Here is a 23,574-nt window from a genome sequence, read left to right as displayed (position 1 = left end):
TTCGAGTCCATATGACTCTTCTTCAGAGTTAAAGAGCTCTTTAACTCTGAAGTCATATGGATTCAAAACATTAACTCCTCTCTCCACAGAAGCTGCCAGACATGCTGAGCTTTACCAGCATTTTCTGTTTTTATAATTGGAGTCAATGGGAATCAGGAGGAAAACTCCCAACTGTTGGAGTCTAGGCCGAACCATCTTCAGCTGCTTCTTCAATGACCTTTCTTCCATCATAAGGTCAGAAGTGAGAACGTTTGCTGATGATTGCACAACGTTCAACACCATTTGCGACTCTTCAGATACTGACGCAATTCATGTCCAAATGCAGAAAGATCTGGACAATATCCAGGCTTGGGCTGACAAGTGGCAAGTAACATCTGTGCCACACAAGTGCCAGGCAATGACCATCTCCAGCAAGAGAGAATTTCGCCATCACCCAATGACATTCAATGGCATTACCATCACTGAATCTCCCACTATCAACATCCTGGGGGTTACCATTGATGAGAAACTGAACTGGACTAGCCATATAAATACTGTAACTACAAAAGCAGGTCAGAAGCTAGGAATCCTGCAGCAAGTAACTCACCTCTTGACTCACCAGAGCCTGTCCACCTTCTACAAGTCACAAATCAGGAGTGTGATGAAATACTCTCCACTTGCCTGGATGAGTGCAGCTCCAACAACAGTCAAGAAGCTTGACACCATCCAAGACACAGCAGCTCACTTGATTGGCACCCCATCCACAAACATTCACTCCCCTCACCACCACTGAACAGTGGCAGCAGTGTGTACCATCTACAAGATGCACTGCATGAACTCACTAAGGCTCCTTAGACAGCACCTTCCAAACCCACGACCACTGCCATCTAGAAGGACAAGGGCAGCAGACACACGGGAACACTACCACCTGGAAGTTCTCCTCCAAGTCACTCACCAGCCTGACTTGGAAACATACCACCGTTTCTTCATTGCCACTGGGTCAAAATCCTGGAACTCCCTTCCTGACAGCACCGTGGGTGTAATTACACCATATGGACTGCAACAGTCAAGAAGACAGCTCATCACCACCTTCTCCAGGACAATGTGGGATGGGCAATAAACACTGGTCTAGATAGCGATGCCCACATGCCATTAATGAATATTTTTTAAAAAAATGACTGCATTGAGGTTACAGTATTGACAATTCACCTCGTTCAGAAGTGTGTTCAGCTTTCATTGTGAATGATGGCAACATCCCGCACTGAGCTGCACACAAGCTAGGAGTCATTTCCCAGTCTGTACTGGGCTAAGTAGTCTCATTTAGGATAATGTCAGCAACCTGCCCTCGGCAGGGTGGAAGGGGTAAAACAACAAAATCAGGCAAGCTGGTTCCCACTCCTAATTCATGAGTGGTTACCTCCATTGGTAAATGCAGGTGCGGATGGCACAAGATGATAAGCTTGGCCATGACCAAAAAAGCTACCAACATTCGCACATTGAGCAAGGTATGACAGGGATCTAGTGACCATGGAATGGCACTGCAGCAAGTTAATGCTTTCAAGCAGAGTTGGGGCAGGGAAGAAAAATAAAAGAACCAAATGAGGAAAATTATGTTCATTCCCAAACTCATAGCATTATGTATTCCTTGCAACTTGGGACTGAACATGAATGAAGAAAATTTACTTCAAGGCACTGAGCTCCAGGAACAGTAAAAAAGCCAAATTAAATGTTCAGTGAAGCAATCTTTTCAAAGTTATCCTGCTTCACATGGTTATTCCAAACTGTCTGCACCACCCACAGTATTTCACGTTTTTTTTTTTAAACTACAAACCTTTTTTCTCAAACTCTTCAAAAAGATTTAGGCTAGTGATGCTGGGGCCAGTATATATGATGTAGTTTTTTCCAGCCAAATTCTGACAAAGGCTTTTTGCTACAAGACTGTGGAGCTGTGGTCTGTTCTTCAAAGTATCCAGCCCATCCGAGGCTGTTCCTTCCTTCAAATTAACATAAACCTAAATGGAAAAGGAGAGCAAGATGACAGAACACATTTAATATGTTTGTTTACAGATCAGCATTGGGTTTGAAGATTCCTCCCTATTTTGTTGCAACAAGAAATTCCACTTAGTCTAACTCAAAAAAGCACCTTCTCTGCCCTCCTCCATTTGTCACTACAGATCATTGTAACGTGTGCTATTCTCTTATTAATGCAGACTCTTGACTGTAGCAATAGACTTTCATTCTTTGTTCTGAGCCATACTGCAATTCATTTATGTTTCTCTTCTAAACTAGCACACTTTATCCCAAAGGATTGGAGATTTTAAAAAGCCTTAATTTTGTTTCACTATCCTTTACAGTCAATCCCATGGAAGGAACCACCTTGACCAACTGTGCTACAAGCTGCAAATCAATTAGCCCCAAAATGGGTACCAGGCAATGAAAATACTTTAATATGCTCCCAGTTCTCTCCCAACATTTATGGAGTTCGCTGCTAAAAGGTTTTTTTTTTTGCTTTGGTTCCCCTACAGTTACTGTGCAAAGGTGCTAGAATCACAGGGGACAAAAAAAGGTGGAATCATTTCACGCACAATTGGTCGCAGCAATTCAGGGGAGGTTTGGGGAAACAGTACAACATTTCACAATCGTGAATGATTGACATGAAGTACTGTAGTTATAGAAATATTGTTTCCACTGGCAGGAGGCTTCAACAACTAGAGGACACGGATTTAAGGTAACTAGTCAAAGAACTAGAGAGATGATTTTTTTTAAGGCAGTGGGTTGTGGTAATCTGGAGTACATTTTTTGAAAGGGTGGTGGAAGCAGTTTCAATAACAACTTGCAAAAGGGAATTGGATCAATACTTGGGAAAAAAAAACAATTTGCAGGGCTGTTTGGGCAGGGGGGTAAAAAGAATGAGACCCAGTCGTTCTTTCAAAGAGCTGGTAGAGACATGATGGGCTGAATAGTCTCTATCTGTGTGGTATAATTCTATGGCAGATGGACAATGACTTCACAATCACAGCACGCAAGTTAAAAAACAGACAGTACAGTTCAAGGGAATGCAGGTGTACATGAATAGCAAGCTTCTGTTTGTTGAGACAGCATTCTTTTACCTTGGAAACCAGAGTGGAAACGATCCATATTTATTAGAAGTCTAGAAATCTTGAATTTAGTATCATACCCTTCAAAAGAGTGTCACAGATGAAAGTGCGGTCTTAAGAGGGGTGACAAGTTCATAGAAGAAATCAATAATGAGTTCTTCAGTAACTCACTTAAGTGACCTCTGTTCATTTGACAGAGGGGCTTTTACATCATACGTTTAGCATTGGCGTAAAACAGTGGCACCTTGGAGCAATGGTGAACTTGTGTGTTATAAAGCACAAGCTAAAGACTGGCTCATCTCTAAATAAAAAGCAGTAAGATTTGCTGCACCAGGCACTGTCACTCTGCTGCAACACAAAAGCAAAATATTGTAGATGCTGGAAATCTGAAATATGCTGAATACTGTCAATCTGCTTCTGTCTCAGGTCAGACCTCAATTCCTAATTCAGACTGCATTTACACAATAAACATGAACAAATCAAATAAAATAAAAGGTAGCAATAAAGAATAAATAACAAGCAATCATATCAGTTGGATAGATCAGTTCACACAAGGAAATTTGAACTACACCATGCTCATGCTATATCTTGCAAATGTGACAGATTTAAAAGATGTAGATTGCCTCCAGCTGAGTTAGAACCATTAAGGGTGCTGATTAAACTATTACTTTACTGAAATAAACACAGGAGATTCTGGAAATACACAAAAGATTAGAACACCAGTGAGAAAAAATACACTTTTGATACAGATAGTCATCACAAAGCATTCATTAAGGTCTTTCAAAACAGACTTGCTAGAAAAAATCAGTTACATAAGAGGAAATGTAGCAGCATGGACAAAATTGGTTGACAGAGAACAAAGGGTTAGGATGGCGTTTGGATTGTAGAAGGGTTGTGCCCCAGGGTCAGTGCTTGGTCCTCTTCTCTGCTCAGTATAAATGGATGATTTGGGGCTTGGGCATCAGGAACACAATCTAAAAAATCGTTGATGAAATAAAAGCGAGGGGCTTGGCAAAACACAGGCAGGACTGTAAAAGATGTCATGACAATAGACAGGTTAGTGGAGTGGGCAGACAGATGGCAGATGCAATTTAGTGTGAATATAAATGTGAGCTAAATAGCTATTAAAAACTATGTCTCATTCAGAAATACTAAAATGAGCTTTATTATTTGGTTATAGAGGAGAAAACACTTTCAATTACATCACCTGACAGATGTAACCTGTTGCTGCACACTGCCTAACCCAAAGACTAAACTTCCGCTTTTTCCTTTTGCGTAATTCCCGGTCTGTACATGTGGCAATGAAGAGTGGGTCTTCGTCAATTAATGGTTCATGAAGTACCTGAAATACAAAAAGATATATTCTATGTTCAGTGAAATATTAAACTGTACACAATCTTGCTGTAATATTTTCTCAAATGACAGCAATTTTAAAAAATGTTAAGTTATCTTATTCAGCACTTAATAAATTCTCATTGAAAGCAATCTATGGATCTGGAACACCAGCTGATAGGATTGTCTTGCAACAGTACAGGTTAAAGAAACACAGTAGATTGTAATAGGTCTTCCTTGGATTACTACAGATGGGGGCCATTTAAAAGAACTGGCTAATAATTTATTTCCAGCACAAGAAACATAACATCCCTTGGAAAAAGATCGGCATCTAGAGCACTCCAGTATAAAAAGAAACATTCAGCAGCATTTGAGGAGTGAGTCCCAGGCAATCACTCCAGCTCAGATCTATACCAAGACTGAATTTCCAGAAAATGCAAGACGGGCACCAGATGAATAAACAATTGCTAGAAGCTTTTGCATGGCTCAGGTCCTATTCAATAACACACACCAACAACGCTTCCTTAAATAAAAGGGCAAGTAATATAACTTGGTATCAACTCGTATTTATATAGTTCCTTTAGCATAACAGTGTCCCAAAGCACTTCACAGCAGTGTTATAAAGCAAAATATGATGCTGAACTACATATGGCAATATTGGGCATTGGCCAAAAACTTAATTAGAAGTAGGTTTTAAGAAATGTCTATGAGGAGGAAAGAGGTAGAGGGGCAGAGAGACTTAGGGAGGGAATTTCAGAGCTTAAGGCCTACGCAGTTGAGGACACAGCCACAAATGACAGAACAATTAAAATCGGGAATGATCGAGAGTCCAGAATTAGAGGAGTGCAGATATTAGGGAGCTGTGGGGCTGGAATACACAGCCAGGAAAGTGGAAGGCCATGGAGGGATTTGAAACAAGGATAGCAATTTTAAAATAGAAATGTTGTCTAACCGGGAGTCAATGTAGGGCAGTGAGAACAGAGATGATGGGTGAACTGATCCTGGTGCAAGTGAGGACACAGGGCAGCAGAATTTTGGCTAACCTCAAGCAGTTTGGCTAACCAACAACAGTTAGAATCTGGGAGGCCAGCCAGGAGTGCTTGAAATAGTCAAGTCTGCAGGTAACAAAGACGTGCATGAGGGTTTCAACAGCAGATGAGCTGAATTGGGTGATGTTATGGAGAATTGGCAAACAATCTGGTTCAGCCTTAGACCGTTGGTAAGTAGATGGATAGAATCGGTAGCAAGGAAACGGAGTTTGAAATGGGGACCAAAGGCAATGACTTCAGTCTTCCTTAAATTTAATAGGAGGGACAGGTTAAGAAGACTGCAGTAGAGAAAATGAACCAGTTTGGGATGGGGTGTTAAGTTTGCAATCCAGGAAGGACCTGGATTAATGAGCAGTTTCTGAAGATGACACCAGGATCTGATAGTGCTTTATATGGTCCAATCAGATCTGGTAGTGAATGATTAAACCAGTTGGCCACCTTATTTTTTTCAAGTCTGTGTCCCTTGGGTTTAAGGGAGCAGAAATAAGGGCCATACCAGGGGAAAAGGCCAGGGTGAGAGAGAGCAATGGCGTATCCTACTGCTTTCCTGGATTGAATTTCACCCACCACCAGCTAGGAAAGTTTCACGAGTTCTTAAGCAGGCCGCTAAATACTGATTTGCACTTTAGTACACCATATTAATGAAGGACATTGTAGAGAAGAAAGAACAGTTGCTATCAATGTAGTAATACTTACAAGAGTTACAATGGTTTTTTGAAAAATATACTTTATTCAAAAAATATCTGGAAGAACATTACAAAACATTTCTAAATCACCATCACAAAAGGTACAATCAGATTCAACTTTTGCACATGGATCACGAGGTGCTTCAATACAATCAATGAACATTACAATCACTTCAATAAGGTCATTACAGACAGTTAGACTGTGCAATGATATTGGAGTTAGCAACATACATCATGTTGCACTCTCAGGTGCTTCAATACAATTATAATACAATGAATGTATGCATTGAATACTAATTGTGAGCTGTACAGCCCGAGGGGCTCTAAACAATTCCCAGCCCCTCGGTGCACTGTGGCAGAAAGGTCTTGGACAGTGACCTTTCCTCATTGCACCTTTGCGGCGGCTGCTCCAAGCTTTAGTGCGTCCCTCAGCATGTAGTCCTGGACCTCGGAATGTGCCAGTCTGCAACACTGGTCGGAGACAACTCATTGCACTAGAAGACCAACAAGTTTCGGGCAGACCAAAGGGCGTCTTTCACAGAGTTGATGATCGTTTTGGTGTGTTCCTGAGAACAGCCCTTAGAGCACAGAGTCCTGTGTCACAGAACTGCTCGGGATGAAGCTCGACAGAAACCACTGCTTGACGTAGCCGCACACAAAGGTGGCCGCCTTATCTAGAGGCTTGTACATCGCATCCCTGCAGACACGATCCATTTTCAACCACCAGATAAAGCAAAAGATGGCTCAGGTGATCACCATCATGCAGGAGTCTAGAATGGGCAAGACCTGCACCACGTACAGCAACAGCGAGAGTGCCTCACACCTGATGACCAGGTTCTTACCCGCAATGGAGAGGGAGTGTCGCTCCCACATGCCCAATTTTCTTTGCACCATAGACACTCGCTCCTTCCAGTTTCTAACGCATGCCCTGGTCCCTCCGAACCATACCACCAGCACCTTCAGGCCGTCAGCCCTTACGGTGAAGGGGACAAAGCATCGGTCAGCCTAGTTCCCAAAGAACATGGTCTCGCTCTTCCCACAATTTACCTTGGCTCCCGAGGCCAGTTCGAACTGGTCACAGATGTGGATCAGTCTGCGCATCGACAGCGGATCCAAGCAGAAGACGGCGACATCGTCCATGTACCTGAGTACCTCCTGCCTGGGATCGTCACTCCTCTTATACCCAATCCTTCCTGATGGACTCAACAAAGGGGTCTATGTGACATACAAACAGGACAGGGGAGAGAGAGCAGCCCTGCCTGACTCCAGATTTAATAGGAAAGCTAACTGATTCCCACCCATTGATTGAGACTGCACTACTGGTGTTAGTGTAGAGCAGTTGGATCCAGTTGCGAATTCCCTCCCCAAACCCCATTTTGGAGGGCACATCCACCATGTAGGTGTGCGATATTCATTCAAAGGCCTTCCCCTGATTCAGGCTGATGAGGCAGGTGTCCACATCCCTGTCCTGCACATAGGCAATTGTATCCCTGAGTAGTGCAAGGTTGTCAGAAATCTTCCTGCCGGGCACAGCGCAGGTCTGGTCAAGGTGGATCACCAGTTCCAGAGCGGACTTGACCCGATTGGCAATGACCTTGGACAGAATCTTATAGTCCACATTCAACAGTGAAATGGGTCGCCAATTTCTAATTTCCTCCCTTTCCTCCTAGTGCTTAAAGATGAGGGTGATGATGCCTTTCATCATGGATTCTGACATGCTGCCGGCCAGAAGCATACTCTGGTACACTTCTAGCAGGTCTGGGCCGATCCAGTCCCACAGAGCCGAATACAACTCAGCCAGCAAGCCATCGCTTCCAGGAGTCCTAGTCTTCTTGAAGGACTCAAGGGCCTTAGTCAGTTCAACAGGAGTTAGCGGTTTGTCCAGGCTCTCCCTTGTACTATCGTCTAAGACTTCCGTGATAGAGGACAGGAAGGACTGGGAGGCCGTGCTGCCTGTGGGCTTCACATCATACAATCCGGCATAAAAGTATTTGCTGATCCTCAATGTCAGATTGCGATGACTTTACTGAGCCGTCTTCTTCCTTCAGGCTGCTGATCTCAGAGCTCTCTGTGTGTACCTTTTGGAAGAAAAAATATGAGCACATCTCATTCTGCTCCATGGAACAGACTCTGGAACGGATGATGATCTTGCTGGCTCTTCACCTCTTGGAGTTCCTCTTTGACATCAACGCCCATTGACCGCAGCCAGAGCAGGTTCTGCATATTTTTCTGGAGTCGGGACATTTCCCTCTGTTCCTTTCTAGTTTTCTTGATGCCTTTGAGGATCAAAAACCTCTTGATGTTTTCCTTGATCGCTTCCCACCAGTGTGTCAGGGACTCAAAGAGGGGTTTCACGATTCTCCAACCTTTGTAATCCCTCTTGAGCTTCTCAATGTTCTTTGGGGTCAGCAGTTGCACCTTCAGCTTCCATGCCCCCCTGCCAACCCTCTGGTCTTCTTCTAAGTGACAGTCAGCCAGCAGCAGGCAGTGGTCAGAGAAGAACACTTGATGTCGGTGGATCTAACTGCAAACTCACGGGACACAATTGGATGCTGTCTTAATGAGTTAAGACATATTTTTGAGGTGGAGCAAAGGGACCATTATGCTCATCTAACTTGTATTCCTCCTCACATGAAAGTATTCCCATGTTGACTTTTGGCGACATAAGTGCTTGTGTTTCACCCCTTGGGACGATTTCAGCTTGATGAGGCAAATGAATCCCTGGGGCTCATTCTAGGCATCAGCAAAACAGGAGCGTGGCCCAGAAAAATTTATTTCACTGCATTTGATTAGAATCTCATTAGCACGTTAGTAAAACATTTAAATCCCAATAATAACAAAAAGCTAGTTGCACTTGAAGGATGTGTATATGAATATAAACCTGTCGGACAGTGGAAACTTTCTGCACCTGATGTGCTTTCTTTTTGTCATCTTTCTGATGCCTATGTCCCAAACCTAGCTGCCCCGAAACCTGTTGGCGAGGGTGATAACAAACTAGCAATGCTGCTTTTCAAATAATGCATTTAAAAATTGTAACAGTAATTAGACAAAACTGCACACACTCAATAGCATTGGTGTTTGCGACAATAGAGATGTCATTTCAGAGAGATTCACACCTTTAATGTTGAGATTGCTTTTATTCATTGAGCACAGTCTGTTCTGTTGAAGGGTCATGAGGACTCGAAACGTCAACTCTTTTCTTCTCCGCCGATGCTGCCAGACCTGCTGAGTTTTTCCAGGTAATTCTGTTTTTGTATGAGATGTGGTTGGTTGACTATGGTTCACTAATGTCCTTTATGGAAAGAAATCTGACTCCTTACCCTACATGTGACTCCAGATCTAGAGCAATGTAGCTGACTCTTAACGGTCCTCTAGGGGACCTAGCAAGCCACTCAGTTACATCAAACTGCTTTGAAAAAGTCAAACAAGAAAAAAAACTGGATGGATCACCAGATATTAACTTAACAGTGCATAGGCACACCCAGCCCCGTCGTACATGGAAAAGCCTCCTCACAAACATATGGGAGATTATGCCAAAATTGAGAAAGCTGTCCATCCTATCAACTAGTCAAGCATCAGCCAGATATAATCATAGTCACAGAATCGCACCCGCCTGAGGTGGTGGCACAGTGGTATACAGTCGGGTGGGATTGGCCCTCGGAGTCCTGCACATCAGGTCAAACATGGACAAGGAAGCTTGATTACCACGTCCCGTCCTCCTTCAACTGATGGATCAGTACTACTTTGTGTTGAACATCGCTTGGAAGAGGCACCAAAGGTAAACAAGGGAACTGAATGTAATCTGGGTGGGGTCTTACATATGAACATACGAATTAAGAGGAGGAGGAGGCCGCTCAGCCCTTTAAGCCTGCTCTGCCATTCAATAAGATCATGACTGATCTGATTGTGGCCTCAACTCCACATTCCCGCTTACAGAAATAAGTCTTCACCCCCTTGCTTATCAAGAATTATCATCTACCTCTACCTTAAAAATATTCAAAGACTCTGCTTCAACCACTTTTTGAGGAAGAGTTTTCCAAAGATTCACAATCCTCAAAACATTTCTCTTCATCTCTGTCCTAAACGGGCAACACCTTATTTTTAAACTATGACCCCTAGTACCATAGTACTAGATTCTCCCACAAGAGGAAACATCCTCTTCACATCCACCCTGTCAAGACCTCTCAGGAATTTATGTTTCAATCAAATTGCCTCTTACTCTTCTAAACTTCAGTGGATACAAGCCTAGCCTATCCAACCTTTGCTCATAAGACAACCCACCCAACTCATCCACATCCATCCTTAATTAAAGAGTCAATGGGAATCAGGGGGGAAACTCTCTGCTGGTTGGAATCATGCCTAGCACAGAAGGAAGATGGTTGCGGTTGTTAGAGGTCAATCAACTCAGTCCCAGTATTTCACTGCAGGAGTTTCTCAGGATAGTTCCTAAACCCAAACATCTTTAACTGCTGTAACAAGGACCTTCCTTCCATCATAAGGTCAGATGTGGGGATGTTCACTGACGATTGCACAATGTTCAGCACCATTTGCAACTCCTTAGATACTGAAGCTGTCCATGTTCAAATGTAGCAAGGCCTGGGCAATATCCAGGCTTGGGCTAACAAGTGGCAAGTAACATTCATGCCACACAAGTGCCAGGCAATGGCCATCTCCAACAAGAGAGAATCTAACCATCACCCCTTGACATTCAATGGCATTACCATCACTGAATCTCCCACTATCAACATCCTGGGAGTTACCATTGACCAGAAACTGAACTGTACTAGCCAAATAAATATTGTGGCTACAAGAGGTCAGAGGCTAGGAATTCTGCAGCGAGTAACTCACCTCCTCACTCCCCAAAGCCTGTCTACAATCTACAAGGCACAAGTCAGGAGTGTGATGGAATGCTCTCCACTTGCCTGGATAGTGCAGCTCTGACAACACTCAAGAAGCTTGGCACCAACCAGGACAAAGCAGCCCTCTTGACTGGCGCCCCTTCCACAAACATTCACTCCCTCCACCACTAAAGAAGTGGCAGCAATGTGTACCATCTACAAGATGCACTGCAGAAACTCACTAAGGCTCTTTAGCACCTTCCAAACCCACGGCCATTACCACCTAGAAGGGTAAGGGCAGCTGGTGCATGGGAACATCACCACCCGTAAGTTCCCCTCTGAGCCATTCACCATCCTGACTTGGAAATTTTTTCCCATTCCTTCACTGTTGCTTGATCAAAATTCTGGAACCCCCTCTCTCTCAGTACTGTAGGTGTACCTACGCCACAGGGATGGCAGCGGTTCAAGGCAGCTCAACAACACCTTCTCAAGGGCAATTAGGGATGGGCAATAAATTCTGGCCTAGCCAGCAATAACCACATCCCGTGAGTGAATTTTTTAAAAAAAGTTACATGTTTTGTGAGTTACCCTGGCCATTGCAGTAACCATTCAGTACACAGCAAGATCCCCAGCAAATTACAGAATGACATTTGATAGCAGCTAAGGGAGGGCTACTTTTTTTTAAAAAACATGGTCAGCACAGAGTGGTTGTAAACTGAGTGCATCGCAAACAAAGTGTAAAAGTTGGGAATTTGGTGCAAGTGGAACTCCCTGGTTAGTAATAGGTGAGTAGGGTCAAACTGAATTCAAAGCACACTCAAAAGGTTAAGAACTGTAAAGGATACTGCAAATTAGTCAACATTTAACAGAAACTGCCTATGGTGCCAAGAGCAGTCAATCAGCTGTAAGGGATTGCCTGAATAAGGGCTAGTTACTGTGTGCAGAAAATGAATCAGCAGTTGTAACTTGGGCTGCCTCAAAAAGGTGTACGAAAGTAAATAGGATCTGCTGACACAGTAGTCAGCACAGGGTAATAGCAAAGGGAGTGCATCAGTGAGTGTAAAAGTTGGGAATTTGGCTCAGAAAGGGAAGGAGATGCTATTTTCTGTCTCCAATAGTGGTTCATGTTACGGGTAAATAATTTAATCCAGCCATGTCATGAAGCAATATATATGATATATTGGAAAATATTTTTCTTTTAAAATAAAGGTTTAGTGTGTGGATGTTTCTTAATTAGATTAAAGACAGCTTTGTCTGGGTGCTTTGATATGTACCAGTTTTAATGTGTAAGCGAGATAGCATGCATTTGCATTTTTTGAATAGAGCATTCAAGAAGTGGGGTGAAAACTTGATGCCTTCCTAGCAGCTACCAAGCAATATGTTTATATTACTAATAAAATTGGTACAATGAATGGGGTTTCATTGTTAAAAGGTAAAGTCCAAAGAGACTGGTGAGACAATGAGAATTTGAATTCAATCAGTAACGGTAGGTATAACTTCAGTAGTTTTTGGGTGTGCAGAGCAGAGGCAATATAAGATCAAAAGGCAGCTGCAAGCCTCCAACTGGCTCCACAGTGAAAAGAACCTCATTTTGAATTTGTAAGGTGAAAATGCTTTGCCTGGTGTTTGGTTAAGTCTATGGGTTGCTGTTGCCTTAATGGAGATTACTTTGGGAATTTGTTAAAAGTTATGATAGGGGTAATTTGTAGCCATGTGTATATATATATATATACATATATATATTTTTAACCTGTGTAAATTAATAAAATGTTTCAATTAGTTTAATGTAAAACCTCAAGAACTGATGGTCTGATTCCTGAGTTGAGCCACATCTCAGACATAACACTTAAAATTATAGGCTATGACAGTTGTTTAAAGTTTCCCTCTGGGAATTTTAAATAACTCCACTTTACCAACCGCATCGGTCATAAGCCATAACTTAAACTAGATCAAGTAATTAGTTAAAAGACTAACAGCAGTAATCTAAGTTGATTTAACACAAAGACCAATTGATTAAATTAAAAAAAGGTTATGTAGGGATTGCAGTGCAGGTGGTGTGCTGCAACTGCATCATGTTGGAGTTTGTGAAGTGCACTGCAACCCCAGACAACCAAATCTGCAGTAAAATGTCTGCATTTCAAGGAATGCCAATCCAGAGTTGCTCAACTAGACTCCTAAGGTGTAGAATTGCTGGGCATCAGGGAGGGGGAAAAAGATAAATAAATGTCAGGAAGTAATATCATTTAGATGTTTAAGGGTCCTTTTCAGAGTCTTTGATGAATATTAACAGGGTTACCCAACTACATGAAGCTTTCCACTGCTGCAACATGGAGGGTGTGGAAAACATTAGAATAGAACTGAACATCAAGAGTTTCTGTCCAAATTTATTCCTTCAATTTCCATAAAGAAGTCCAGCTGTTACAAATCTTCTCACTAGCCAGTTAATGAGAAGCTAATTATTTCTGCCAGTCAGGGTGTGAAGAGCTGCTCCTTAGCTGTCATTTACCTGCCCAAAGTATATAGGAATTTTAACCTGGCCTGACAATCCCTTGAAGGTTGCAGCATTCACCACCTCATCCCATGCATTGCAGAATTCTCTCTTTAATGAGATCAGAGATGCGTTAATGATTCTGTATCAGAGCATGTTCAGAGTTGTGTATTTGTTCAGCTCAGATTCATGACAAAATGATCTATTTAAATAAAATAGCTTCCTGAAGTCAATTTTGACATTTTATTTTAAAAGTCATTTAAATAAAATAAAATTTTTACTGCTCATCAGAGCTTGGCTTCAACTTCCTATAAAAAGGTGTGGCAAGTTATATAGGTAACTCTGGGATATGGACACACGCTGGAGAGAAAATTTGCTGGTGTTGGGTTTCCCTATACCTGTTGGCCTTGTCCTCCTAATTGGTGCTGCCAAAGAAGCCTTGGCCGATTGCTGCAGTGTCTTGTAGATAGTAAGCACTCTAGCCACAGCCCGTTGTTGCTGGAGAAAATGGATGTTTAAGGTGGTGCACGCTGTGCTGATCAAGTGGATTGCTTTGTCCTGGATAGTGTTGAGTTTCTTGAGAGTTGTTGTGGCTACACTCACCCGGACAAATGGAGAGTATTCCATCACACTCCTGCTTTATACCTTGAAGATGTTTTGGGAAGTCAGATAAGCCACTCATCATAGAATACCCAGCCTCTGACTGCACTAGTAGCCATGGGATTTACATGGCTTTAGCTTGATTTTCTGGTTAGTGATGAGCCCCAGGATGTTGTTGATGATGGCAGGAATTCAGTGATGGCAATGCCATTAAATTTCATAGAGAGATAGTTTACGATGTCAGTTGCCACTTAACAGCCCAAACTTGGGTATTGCCCAGATTTTGCTGCATGCAGAAATTGGTTGTTTCATTATGAGGAATTGAAAATTAAACTGAACACTCTGCTGTCAGCAGTGAACAAACCCAGTTCTGATCGACACAGGGCAAGTTGTTGCTAAAGTATTTGAAGATGGTTAGGAATGGCATGTTGCCTTGAGGAACTCCTGCAGTGATGTCCAGAGGCAGACATGGCTGAAGGACAACCACTTTACTTTGTGCCAGATATGACTCAAACCTCTAGTTCCCATTGTTTTCTTTTTTACTAGCCCTAGCCCTTGGTACTACTTGCATTCAGCTGAACGCAAGAGGTTTTCAGTTAAACTTCAGTTAAAAGCTACTCTAACTTCATAAAGCAAGCTAAGCTGAGAGACAGTCTTCCCTTGCCCTAATTTCTTTCTGCATGTTAGTCAGATTTTGAAAACTTCTCATGCAAATGGTTTTCAATCAGCACCACCTGTGGCTTGTTGTTTACATCAAATTAGTGATAATTGTGAGGTAAAACATGCAGGAAAAGCAGACAGAGGGAGGCAGGTTCAAACCCAGGATACAATATTAGAAGAGCTCTTCTAAAATCTTACAAAGCAGCACTGCCACATCCAACATCTCCTTTCACTGCTGACGGACCAAGAACCCAGAGACAAATTTTGTCCTTCACTCCCCTGTTCTCTCCTCCATCATGATGGCAGACAAAATGACCTCCACCCCAAGTGTTGGCAAACTCCAAGACCTCATGCCTGCCAAACCAAGGCACTGTAGCTTAGCACTGCTAACCATCAAATGCTTACCTTTAACTGGTACAGCTTGCTAAGCATCAGCTGCACATTTGAGAGATAAAATGAAAGGCCACTTGCATAAGTCTTCACAGAATAACGAAAGACATTTTAAAATTCATTTCACAGTGCACATGAAGGAATCATGAGCTGCCACATAAAAAAATGGAATGTGACTTATTTGGCCACTGTAAACACTCACCTATGCTTAAAACTTCTGTTAGTATAAAACAGTTCACCTTCCGACTGACCGTGAGCAATGCCACAAGGGATTTGTAACAATATAATTACAATAGAGGCACAGGTGTGATGGGCTGAGCAGCCTCGTGAGCTAATTATAATTGCAAGAACTCCATGTGATAAATACCAGCACTTTCTCTTGTTGACACTGAGAAAACAAAAGGGTTGTTTATCAAGAGTATAGTGGAGAAATCAAAGGATCGTTTTGTTCCTTTTCTCCCCCAAGAAATTCAAATCTAGCTAGGAGATCATAAGCTTCTCCCAACTCCATTTCAGTTCTAAATTCATTTAGAAATCTTCCTTCAAGCAAGACATTGACTTGAGAAAACAACCAGCATTGAGAAAACAATATACCGCTTTAACATAGTTAAATGTCCCAAAGCACTTCACTGGAGCATTCAGACAAAACCTGACACCGGATCACATAAAAGGAAGAATTAAGATGTGTGATCAAGAGCTTGGTCAAAGAAATATGTTTCAAGGTCTTAAAAAGGAGAGGTGGAGGGAATTAGAAAATGAATTCCAGAGCTCAGGGCTTTGGCAGCTGAAGGCACGACTGCCAATGGTGGAGCAATGAAAATTTAGGATGCTTAAGATTAGAATTGGAGAAGCGCAGCAATCTTGGAAGATTGTAGGAGATCAGAGATAGGGAGGGACAAGGCCATGAAGGGATTGAAACAAACAGGTGAGTTTTAAATTCGAGGCATTGGTGGCCCAGAATCCAGCCCCGCTTGTCAGGGACAAGCACAGGGATAATGGGTGAAAAGGACATGGTGCAAATCAGGATACAGCCAGAGTTTTGGATGAAGTGAGTTTATGGAAGCAGCGTAATTTTTTTTCAACAAAGTGGTAAAATTCAGAAGAGAGTAACATAATTTTTTCTTTGAATGAAAATTTGGAGAAACAACGCATTTCGGGGTGTTTATCAGAGATAACTGAACTTTCACAGTAATGTTCTAAAAGATCATTAAGATTATGGCTGGCTGCTGAATACCAGAAATTACTGTTCACACCAAAAAGGACTGACAATTACTGAAACACACATTTAAAGGGAATAAAAGGTATAAACAATTAATATTTTACAGTTGATCAATTTGAGGTAATTCTTGTTTTATAAATGCAGGCGGATAAAGGCATATCACAGAATTTAAGTGCAGAAGGAGGCCATTTGGCCCATTGAGCCTTATAAGGTTAACAGCATTTTGAGTCATAAAAATAGAGCAGGGAGTACAAGAGTAGAGAAGTAATGAAGAATTTATACAAAGCTTTGGTTAGACCAGCGTTGAGAGTGTGGTGTGCAACTCCAATTAACTGATTCCAGGAATACGAAACCAACGTTATGAGTTGAGATATTGGGACAATTTCCACTTGGGACAGCGAAGGACAAGAGGAGATTTAATAGAGACTTCACAAAAAGGAAGGGCTGTGATAGGCTGAACATGCTTCTACAAATTTGTGTTTATTAAAGATAGTAAATCAGCAAATACTCATATTATATTAAACCTTGAAAAAATGAAGGCATGAACCAGCTAACAGGTGGAGCTGCAGTGGGAAGCTGCCCAACAGTCCAGAAGGACCTGCAGATAGTTCAGCCAAGGAGATTGAAGAATCTGGTAGGGATCAATAAGCAGCTAAGAAGTGAGCAAAAATTAGACCCAAATCTCCAAGGCCCCCTGCTTTTCAAAATTCTAGTTCCTGTTTGAATTGACGGTTTCTACCACCCACCACAAATTCCCCAAGCATTTGGATTCCAGAACAATGATTCACAGTTCCCCTGCATCCCAGATTTCAACAATTAAACTGATCTACAAAATTACCTTCATGTTTCTGGAATCTTTTTGTCTCAAAAGTTAACGTCATTCTTACAGCAGTCAGTTGAAGGGTCTTACTATGTGCACTTGTGCCTACAAAGACATAAGGCAAGCATATAGAGTGCTGAGTGTTCGTCAGGATGCATCAGTTTAATTCTCTCAGTGCAATGGGAAGTGCTGTATTAGGACTGAAGGATGAAATCTTCTGAGGCCTGTGCCATTAGCAAGCCTTATATGCAACAGGTGACCGGTTACAAATGCAGGAAAATCCTTGCTCAAGTGTGACTATTGCATCAATTACAATGAATACTGTGCCATGAACCAACTGTGGCAGACAGACTCCAGGGGTTGAATGGTCAGACTTTTCCATTCACTCATACCAACGGATGCTTGTAATTTTCCAACCAGCAGTCAGATGAGTGCAAGGCCCTGCCAGTAGGTTGGAAAATCCCATATTCCAATGTTTATCCAAATTATTTGAAAACAAACAGGAGGAAGTCTTTTTTAAAAAGGGACTTTCACGTACAAGTTTCAGATCGAAAACAATCAAATTTTAATTTCTTCCCCCAGGAATATGTAGTTGGTCAGAGGGAGGAGGGGGTGAGCAGGGGAAGGAAGACAATTGATTATACCGCCTGTGTATTATTTTGTTTCTTTTGGTAGCTCCAGCTGTTGACTTTGTTGCTCTCAGCTAGATGCAGTTTTATTAAAAAAGTTACAAATTTAATAAAAACAAAATTAAAATTGCTCAGCAGATCAGGAAGCAGGTGTGGAGAGAGAAACAGAGTTGATGTTTCGGGTTGATGACCTTTTGACTGAATTGGAAAAAGAGATTTAACACTTCTTTGTTAAGTACAGAAGCAGGGAAAATGGTGTGGGGAATGGGAGAAAAGATCAAAGGGAAAAGTCTTTCTTATGTGATAGGCAGGAGTGATTAAATGACAAAAAGCATGACGCTGCAAGGCAAAAGGATATGGTATTTGGATAAGAAATAAAAAATGGATCTGCAGGAGCTGCAGAACCATTACCAACACGGACTGTCTGAATAAAAGGAAACCATGGTTGTGATCAGAAATTGAATTCTATGTTAAGTTTGGAAGGTTACAGAGTGCTTAATCAAAAGATGAAGCACTGTCCTGCAAGCTTCACTGGAACAAGTCAGGAGGCCAAGGGCAGAGATGTCAGAGTGGGAACAGGACAAAGAATTAATTTGGCAAGTGACCAGAATCTCAGTTGTGTTGTCGTTTAAACAGTGGTTCAGCGAAGCAATCACCCAATCTGTGTTTTGTTTCCCCAATGCAGAGGTGACCAGATCAGGAGCAGCAAATACAGTATACCAAATTGAAAGTACCATTTCACCTGGAAGGAGAATATAGGAGCCTGGATGATGCAAAGGGAGCTGATGAAAGCACAGGTGTTGAATCCCTTTTTCTTGCACAAGGTGATGTTTGTAGGAAGGGGAATGGACATTGAAGTGGCCCAAGAAATGGTGCCTTCAGAATGGTGATAGGGAAAGAGGGAAAGACCCATTTGATGATGACATCATGCAGGAGGTGGCAGAAATCGACACGGATGATCCACTAAATTTGCAGGCTGGTGAAGTGGAAGGTGAGGACATGGGAACCCTATTGTTGTTCTGGAAGGAAATGGAAGGTGTGAAAGCATAAGTGCAGGAAATAAGATGGACATAATGGAAGGCCTGTCTCAGTGGAGGGTTTTCCTCAAGTGAGGGTTAATGAAAACATAAGTACTGGTACAGAGGCAGCATTGTCAGAGCAGATGCAACAGAAACGGAGAAACTTGAAGAATGGAAGTTCTTACAGGATGGGATAAAGTGTAATCAAGATAACTGTGGGAGTCAGTGGGCTTATAGCAGGTGTTGGTAACCAGCCTATCCCCAAAAATAGAGATAAGGAAATCGAGGAAGTTAAGTGAATTGGAGATGGACCACGAAAAGGTAAGGGAGGGGCGGAGATTGGAAGCATTGAAATATTCCTCAAAAAGAACAAGAAATTGCACCAATACACTCAGTGATGAGGAGAGGAACTTACGTAGAACAGAATCAAAATGTTTCATGTGTCCCTTGAAAAGACAGGCAAAGCCAGAATCCATATTGCTCTTCATCGGTACATCTATTATTTGAAGGAAGTGAGGGGAATCAAAGGAGAAATTTTTCAATGCAAGAACAAGGATTTTCATCATTGATGTCACACTCTTTCCTGCCTTCCATCTTCATCTCTTTTCCCCCTTTTCTCTCAACTTCTTAGAAGTTGTTAAATTTTTAACTTTTCCAGTGGCATCAAAAGGTCATCAACTTGAAATGTTAACTGTTCCCCTCTCCACCTGTGGTGCCTGCACTGCTGAGTATTTCTTTTTTATTTCAGATTTCAAGCATTCACAGTATTTCGCTTTCTATGTTTTACAGTAAATACATTTATTTTGCTAGTGCCATTTAATACTTTCTCAATGTGAATTGTGATTGTATATAGGGAGTGAATATGCTTCCAAAGACAAACTAATCATCTCAGTGTCAAGCTTCTCAAATGACAGAATCAAGCTAGAGCAACTATAATCTTTACTCACATCTTCCCCGTTTTCTCTATTTAAGTGCTGCTGACATATATGACAAGCTAATACTTGAGTTGGCACCCAGATGTAGGTTTATGTAGATTAACACAAGGATCCAAGCACTGATCCCAATAAGATTGTGCCAATCTGACACTAATCCCTCATGAGTACTCTTTCCAATCTTATATCTAACTCAAAACAAAAACAAAAATACCTGGAAAAACTCAGCAGGTCTGGCAGCGTCTGCGGAGAGGAACACAGTTAACGTTTCTAGTCTGAATGACCCTTCAACAGAACAAAGTAAAAATAGAAAAGAGGTGAACCTCTCCGCAGATGCTGCCAGACCTGCTGAGTTTTCCCAGGTGTTTTTGTTTTGAGTTAGATATAAGATTGGAAAGAGTACTCATGAGCAATTAGTGTCAGATTGGCACAATCTTATTGGGGTCAGTGCTTGGATCCTTGTGTTAATCTACATAAATCTACATCTGGGTGCCAACTCAATTAGTAGCTTGACATATACGTCAGCAGCACTTAAATAGAGAAAACAGTGAAGATGTGAGTAAAGATTATAGTTGCTCTAGCTTGAAAAAACTGGGGCTGGTTGAGTTAGATATAATATAAAAGCAAAAAACTACGGATGCTGGAAATCCAAAAAAACAAAAATACCTGGAAAAACTCAGCAGGTCTGGCAGCATCTGCAGAGAGGAGCACAGTTAATGTTTCGAGTCCAAATGACCCTTCAACAGAACTAAGTAAAAATAGAAGCGAGGTGAAATATAAGCTGGTTTAAGAAGTGGTGGGACAAGTAGAGCTGCACAGAGGGCCCTCTATCCAGCTCTACTTGTCCCACCACTTCTTAAACCAGTTTATATTTCACCTCACTTCTATTTTTCCTTAGTTCTGTTGAAGGGTCATTCGGACTCAAAACATTAACTGTGCTCCTCTCCACAGATGCTGCCAGACCTGCTGAGTTTTTCCAGGTATTTTTGTTTTTGTTTTGGATTTCCAGCATCTGCAGTTTTTTGTTTTTATATTATATCTAACTCAACCAGCCTCAGTTTTTACCCTGGTTTTCAATTTAAATATTATCTTTCATGAGAATCTGTCAGATGCTTCTAAAATACAAACTAAAAACAGAGGAGCTTCCTATTATGGTTATTTATTACATTCTCAAGGTTTCTCAAGAATCACCATTCTCTTATAAATCCACATTACTTATTTATTAACTTGCTGTTGCCTTTCTTCCTCCATAAAATGGTTTATATTATTTTGCTCGATACTGATTACATAAATAGATTTGTAGCTATTTTGTTAAAACTGTTTCCTTTATTTTTAAGATGTATTGACTATAAAGTAGCTCTCAATAGCAAATCAAATTATGTTGCCTCCAGTACTCGATATATCTGCAATAAGCTCTGAGGTAAACGCTAATTCAACCACACAGCACATTGCTCACGCTAACAACTCAGCTGTGGGTATGTTGCTTTACACAGGACAACTAATGTCAAAATTGATATCACATACAAAACCCTGGGTGCAAAAATTGCTTTTAATTTGCTCTACAAGTAATTTATGGAACAGGGGTAGATAATTCGGTTGCTTGAGCTAGCTCCACCATTCTATTAGATCACGGGGTTACAATTCCCATCATCGACACATTCGCTACACTCAAGCCAGGATTTTCCATGAGAAACCTATCCAATGCATAACTGCATTTCGGATTGCAAGCTCATGCATTTAATTCTTCATTTACAGCTGTCTTCCAATTTATATATTAACTTCTACTATTCAGCGATACCAGCTATTTCTTCTCCCCAGCCAAAGAAATTATGCAAAGAAGTCATGATGAATTAGATGTATGCTGGCAAGCTGTAACTTAGCTACAGGCTTGCCTAAGTTTGATTCCCTGACCACCTTTATAGGTTCTTCAAAACACGTACAAAGAAAGTAATAACATAACATCCTATTCTATGTCAAATGGCAATAATAGCATAATGAAGCAATACCAGTTTAAAAACAGACTATTTCAGTGAATCCAACGGTACAGTGAATCAAGCACATCTCAATGATCCCAATCTATCCAACACTATTAGGACTAGAGTTTCTTCCATCTGCTGGTAGTAACATATGAAATTACTTTGCTCCCACTCAATCCTGTTTCAATACAGGAAAAAACTGCAATAATTTTCTCTATCTGAGGAATAATTTAATGAGTCTTCAATGTTACTAAGAGGTTGGAAAGGTAGATGTGGAGCAGATGTGTGTTTCTACTTGTGGGGAGACTATTGCAATGTCAGATAATAAATCATAAATCCAATAGGACATTCAGGAGAAACTTATCTTGCATTTATATATTGCCTTAAAAGTAAAAAAAAGTCCCAAGGTGCTTCATGGGAGTATAATCAAACAATATCTGACACTAGGCCATATAAGAAGGTATTAGGAAAAGTGATGAAAACCTTGTAAGAGGTAGGAGCATCTGAGAGAGAAAGCACCAGCTGGCTGGCGGGGAGGGGGGCGCGTATGCTTGTGAGAGAGAGGGCATGCGCAAGAGCCACAGCACACGCAGTGAAGAGGTCTAGCATGGGAATTCCAAGGGCCTAGATAACCAAAGGCATGGCTGCTAATGGTGAAGCTATGAAAATCAGGGATGCGCAAGAGGCTAGAATTGGAGGAGCGCAGAGATCCGATGGCTGTAAAAGGGCTGGAGGAAGTTACCAAGATAGAGAGTGGTGTGAACATGAAACTCACTACCACATGGGAGAAGTTCAGGTCAACAGAATTGCACAGACACATTTTGGGGAAGCTACATGAGTACATGAGGGAAAAAGGAATAGGATATGCTGATAGGATTAGATGAAGAGAGATGGGAGGAGGCTCATGTGGAGCACAAACACTAACATGGACTAGTTGGGCTGAATGGCCTGTTTTTGTTCTGTATGCTTTATGCAATCCTACATAATCAAGTTTGAAACTGATAGCCTCAGTGGACACTGGATGACAGAAGAGAGAAAACGTCACAATGATACACTAAGAAAAGATTGCATAAGGTATAATGTGGGAGAGAGTTATACTTGGTACCTAATTGTTATAAACTAGACACACTTGATGTGAGCACTTCACTGCCCATGATTAAAGGAATTCTATTCTTTAGCATTAACATGTCTATGAGCAAAAGAAAGCATTAAACTCAGATGCTGTTTACAAAAGGTGGGGGGTGGGGTGGGGATAGGAATGTACTATTTAAAAATTATGGCTGTCTTGGAGAGATTTGACAGTAAGATTATTAGCAATTAGTTTACTCTGTAGTCACACTATATATAATCACAATTTCACTTGCAGTGCCTATAATGATGCCATCTGGCTTTCCATACCCACCTCCAGCACAGATCAGAAGCTGGAGTGGGATTGAGGTGATGTGGTGTGAATTCAAATCCCCAGAAAAGGACAGAATTAATGGAGTGGATGCAAGAGTTAATGCACAAGTGGAATGGATTTCAATCATTTAATATTTACAAGAAAAATCATGACTGGAATGTTTAAAGACCATAGCTGAATGCCAGTAAAAAAATGAGCTTGTGAGGAAGAATGTGATGAGAAGTTTTTTTCTTTTTTAAAATACATGATGGCTGTAATTTTCACTTTAGGTGGTGAGCTGACAGAGCAGATTACTTGCCCACTATTCACCACCATTGCTTGTAAAATAAATGAAAATTGGGTAGAGGGCAATCTGCCAGCTTACCGCCCACACGAAGGTGACAATTACCCCCGTTGGTTGTCAAAAAGTAAAACCCAAATACGTATCAAGAAATCTTGCAATGACTGCAGAGGCTTT

General features: G+C 41.5%; 1 protein-coding gene across 1 annotated transcript in view; it reads right to left on the bottom strand.

The window, feature by feature from the left end:
* Positions 1-23,574, bottom strand: part of pgbd5 (piggyBac transposable element derived 5) — a 59,667-nt gene that overhangs the window by 8,498 nt on the left and 27,595 nt on the right. Inside the window, exons 3-4 of the mRNA XM_041187472.1 lie at positions 4,285-4,419; positions 1,811-1,991 (exon numbers count right to left, since the gene is read on the bottom strand). Of these exons, the coding sequence (XP_041043406.1) occupies positions 1,811-1,991; positions 4,285-4,419 (316 nt within the window). The remainder of the gene's footprint in view (positions 1-1,810; positions 1,992-4,284; positions 4,420-23,574) is intronic.

Source organism: Carcharodon carcharias, chromosome 5, assembly GCF_017639515.1.
Source record: "Carcharodon carcharias isolate sCarCar2 chromosome 5, sCarCar2.pri, whole genome shotgun sequence".
In the NCBI taxonomy this organism is placed as follows: Eukaryota; Metazoa; Chordata; class Chondrichthyes; order Lamniformes; family Lamnidae; genus Carcharodon; species Carcharodon carcharias.
Note: the sequence above shows the minus strand (reverse complement) of the source record. Positions and strands in the feature narration are given on the sequence as shown.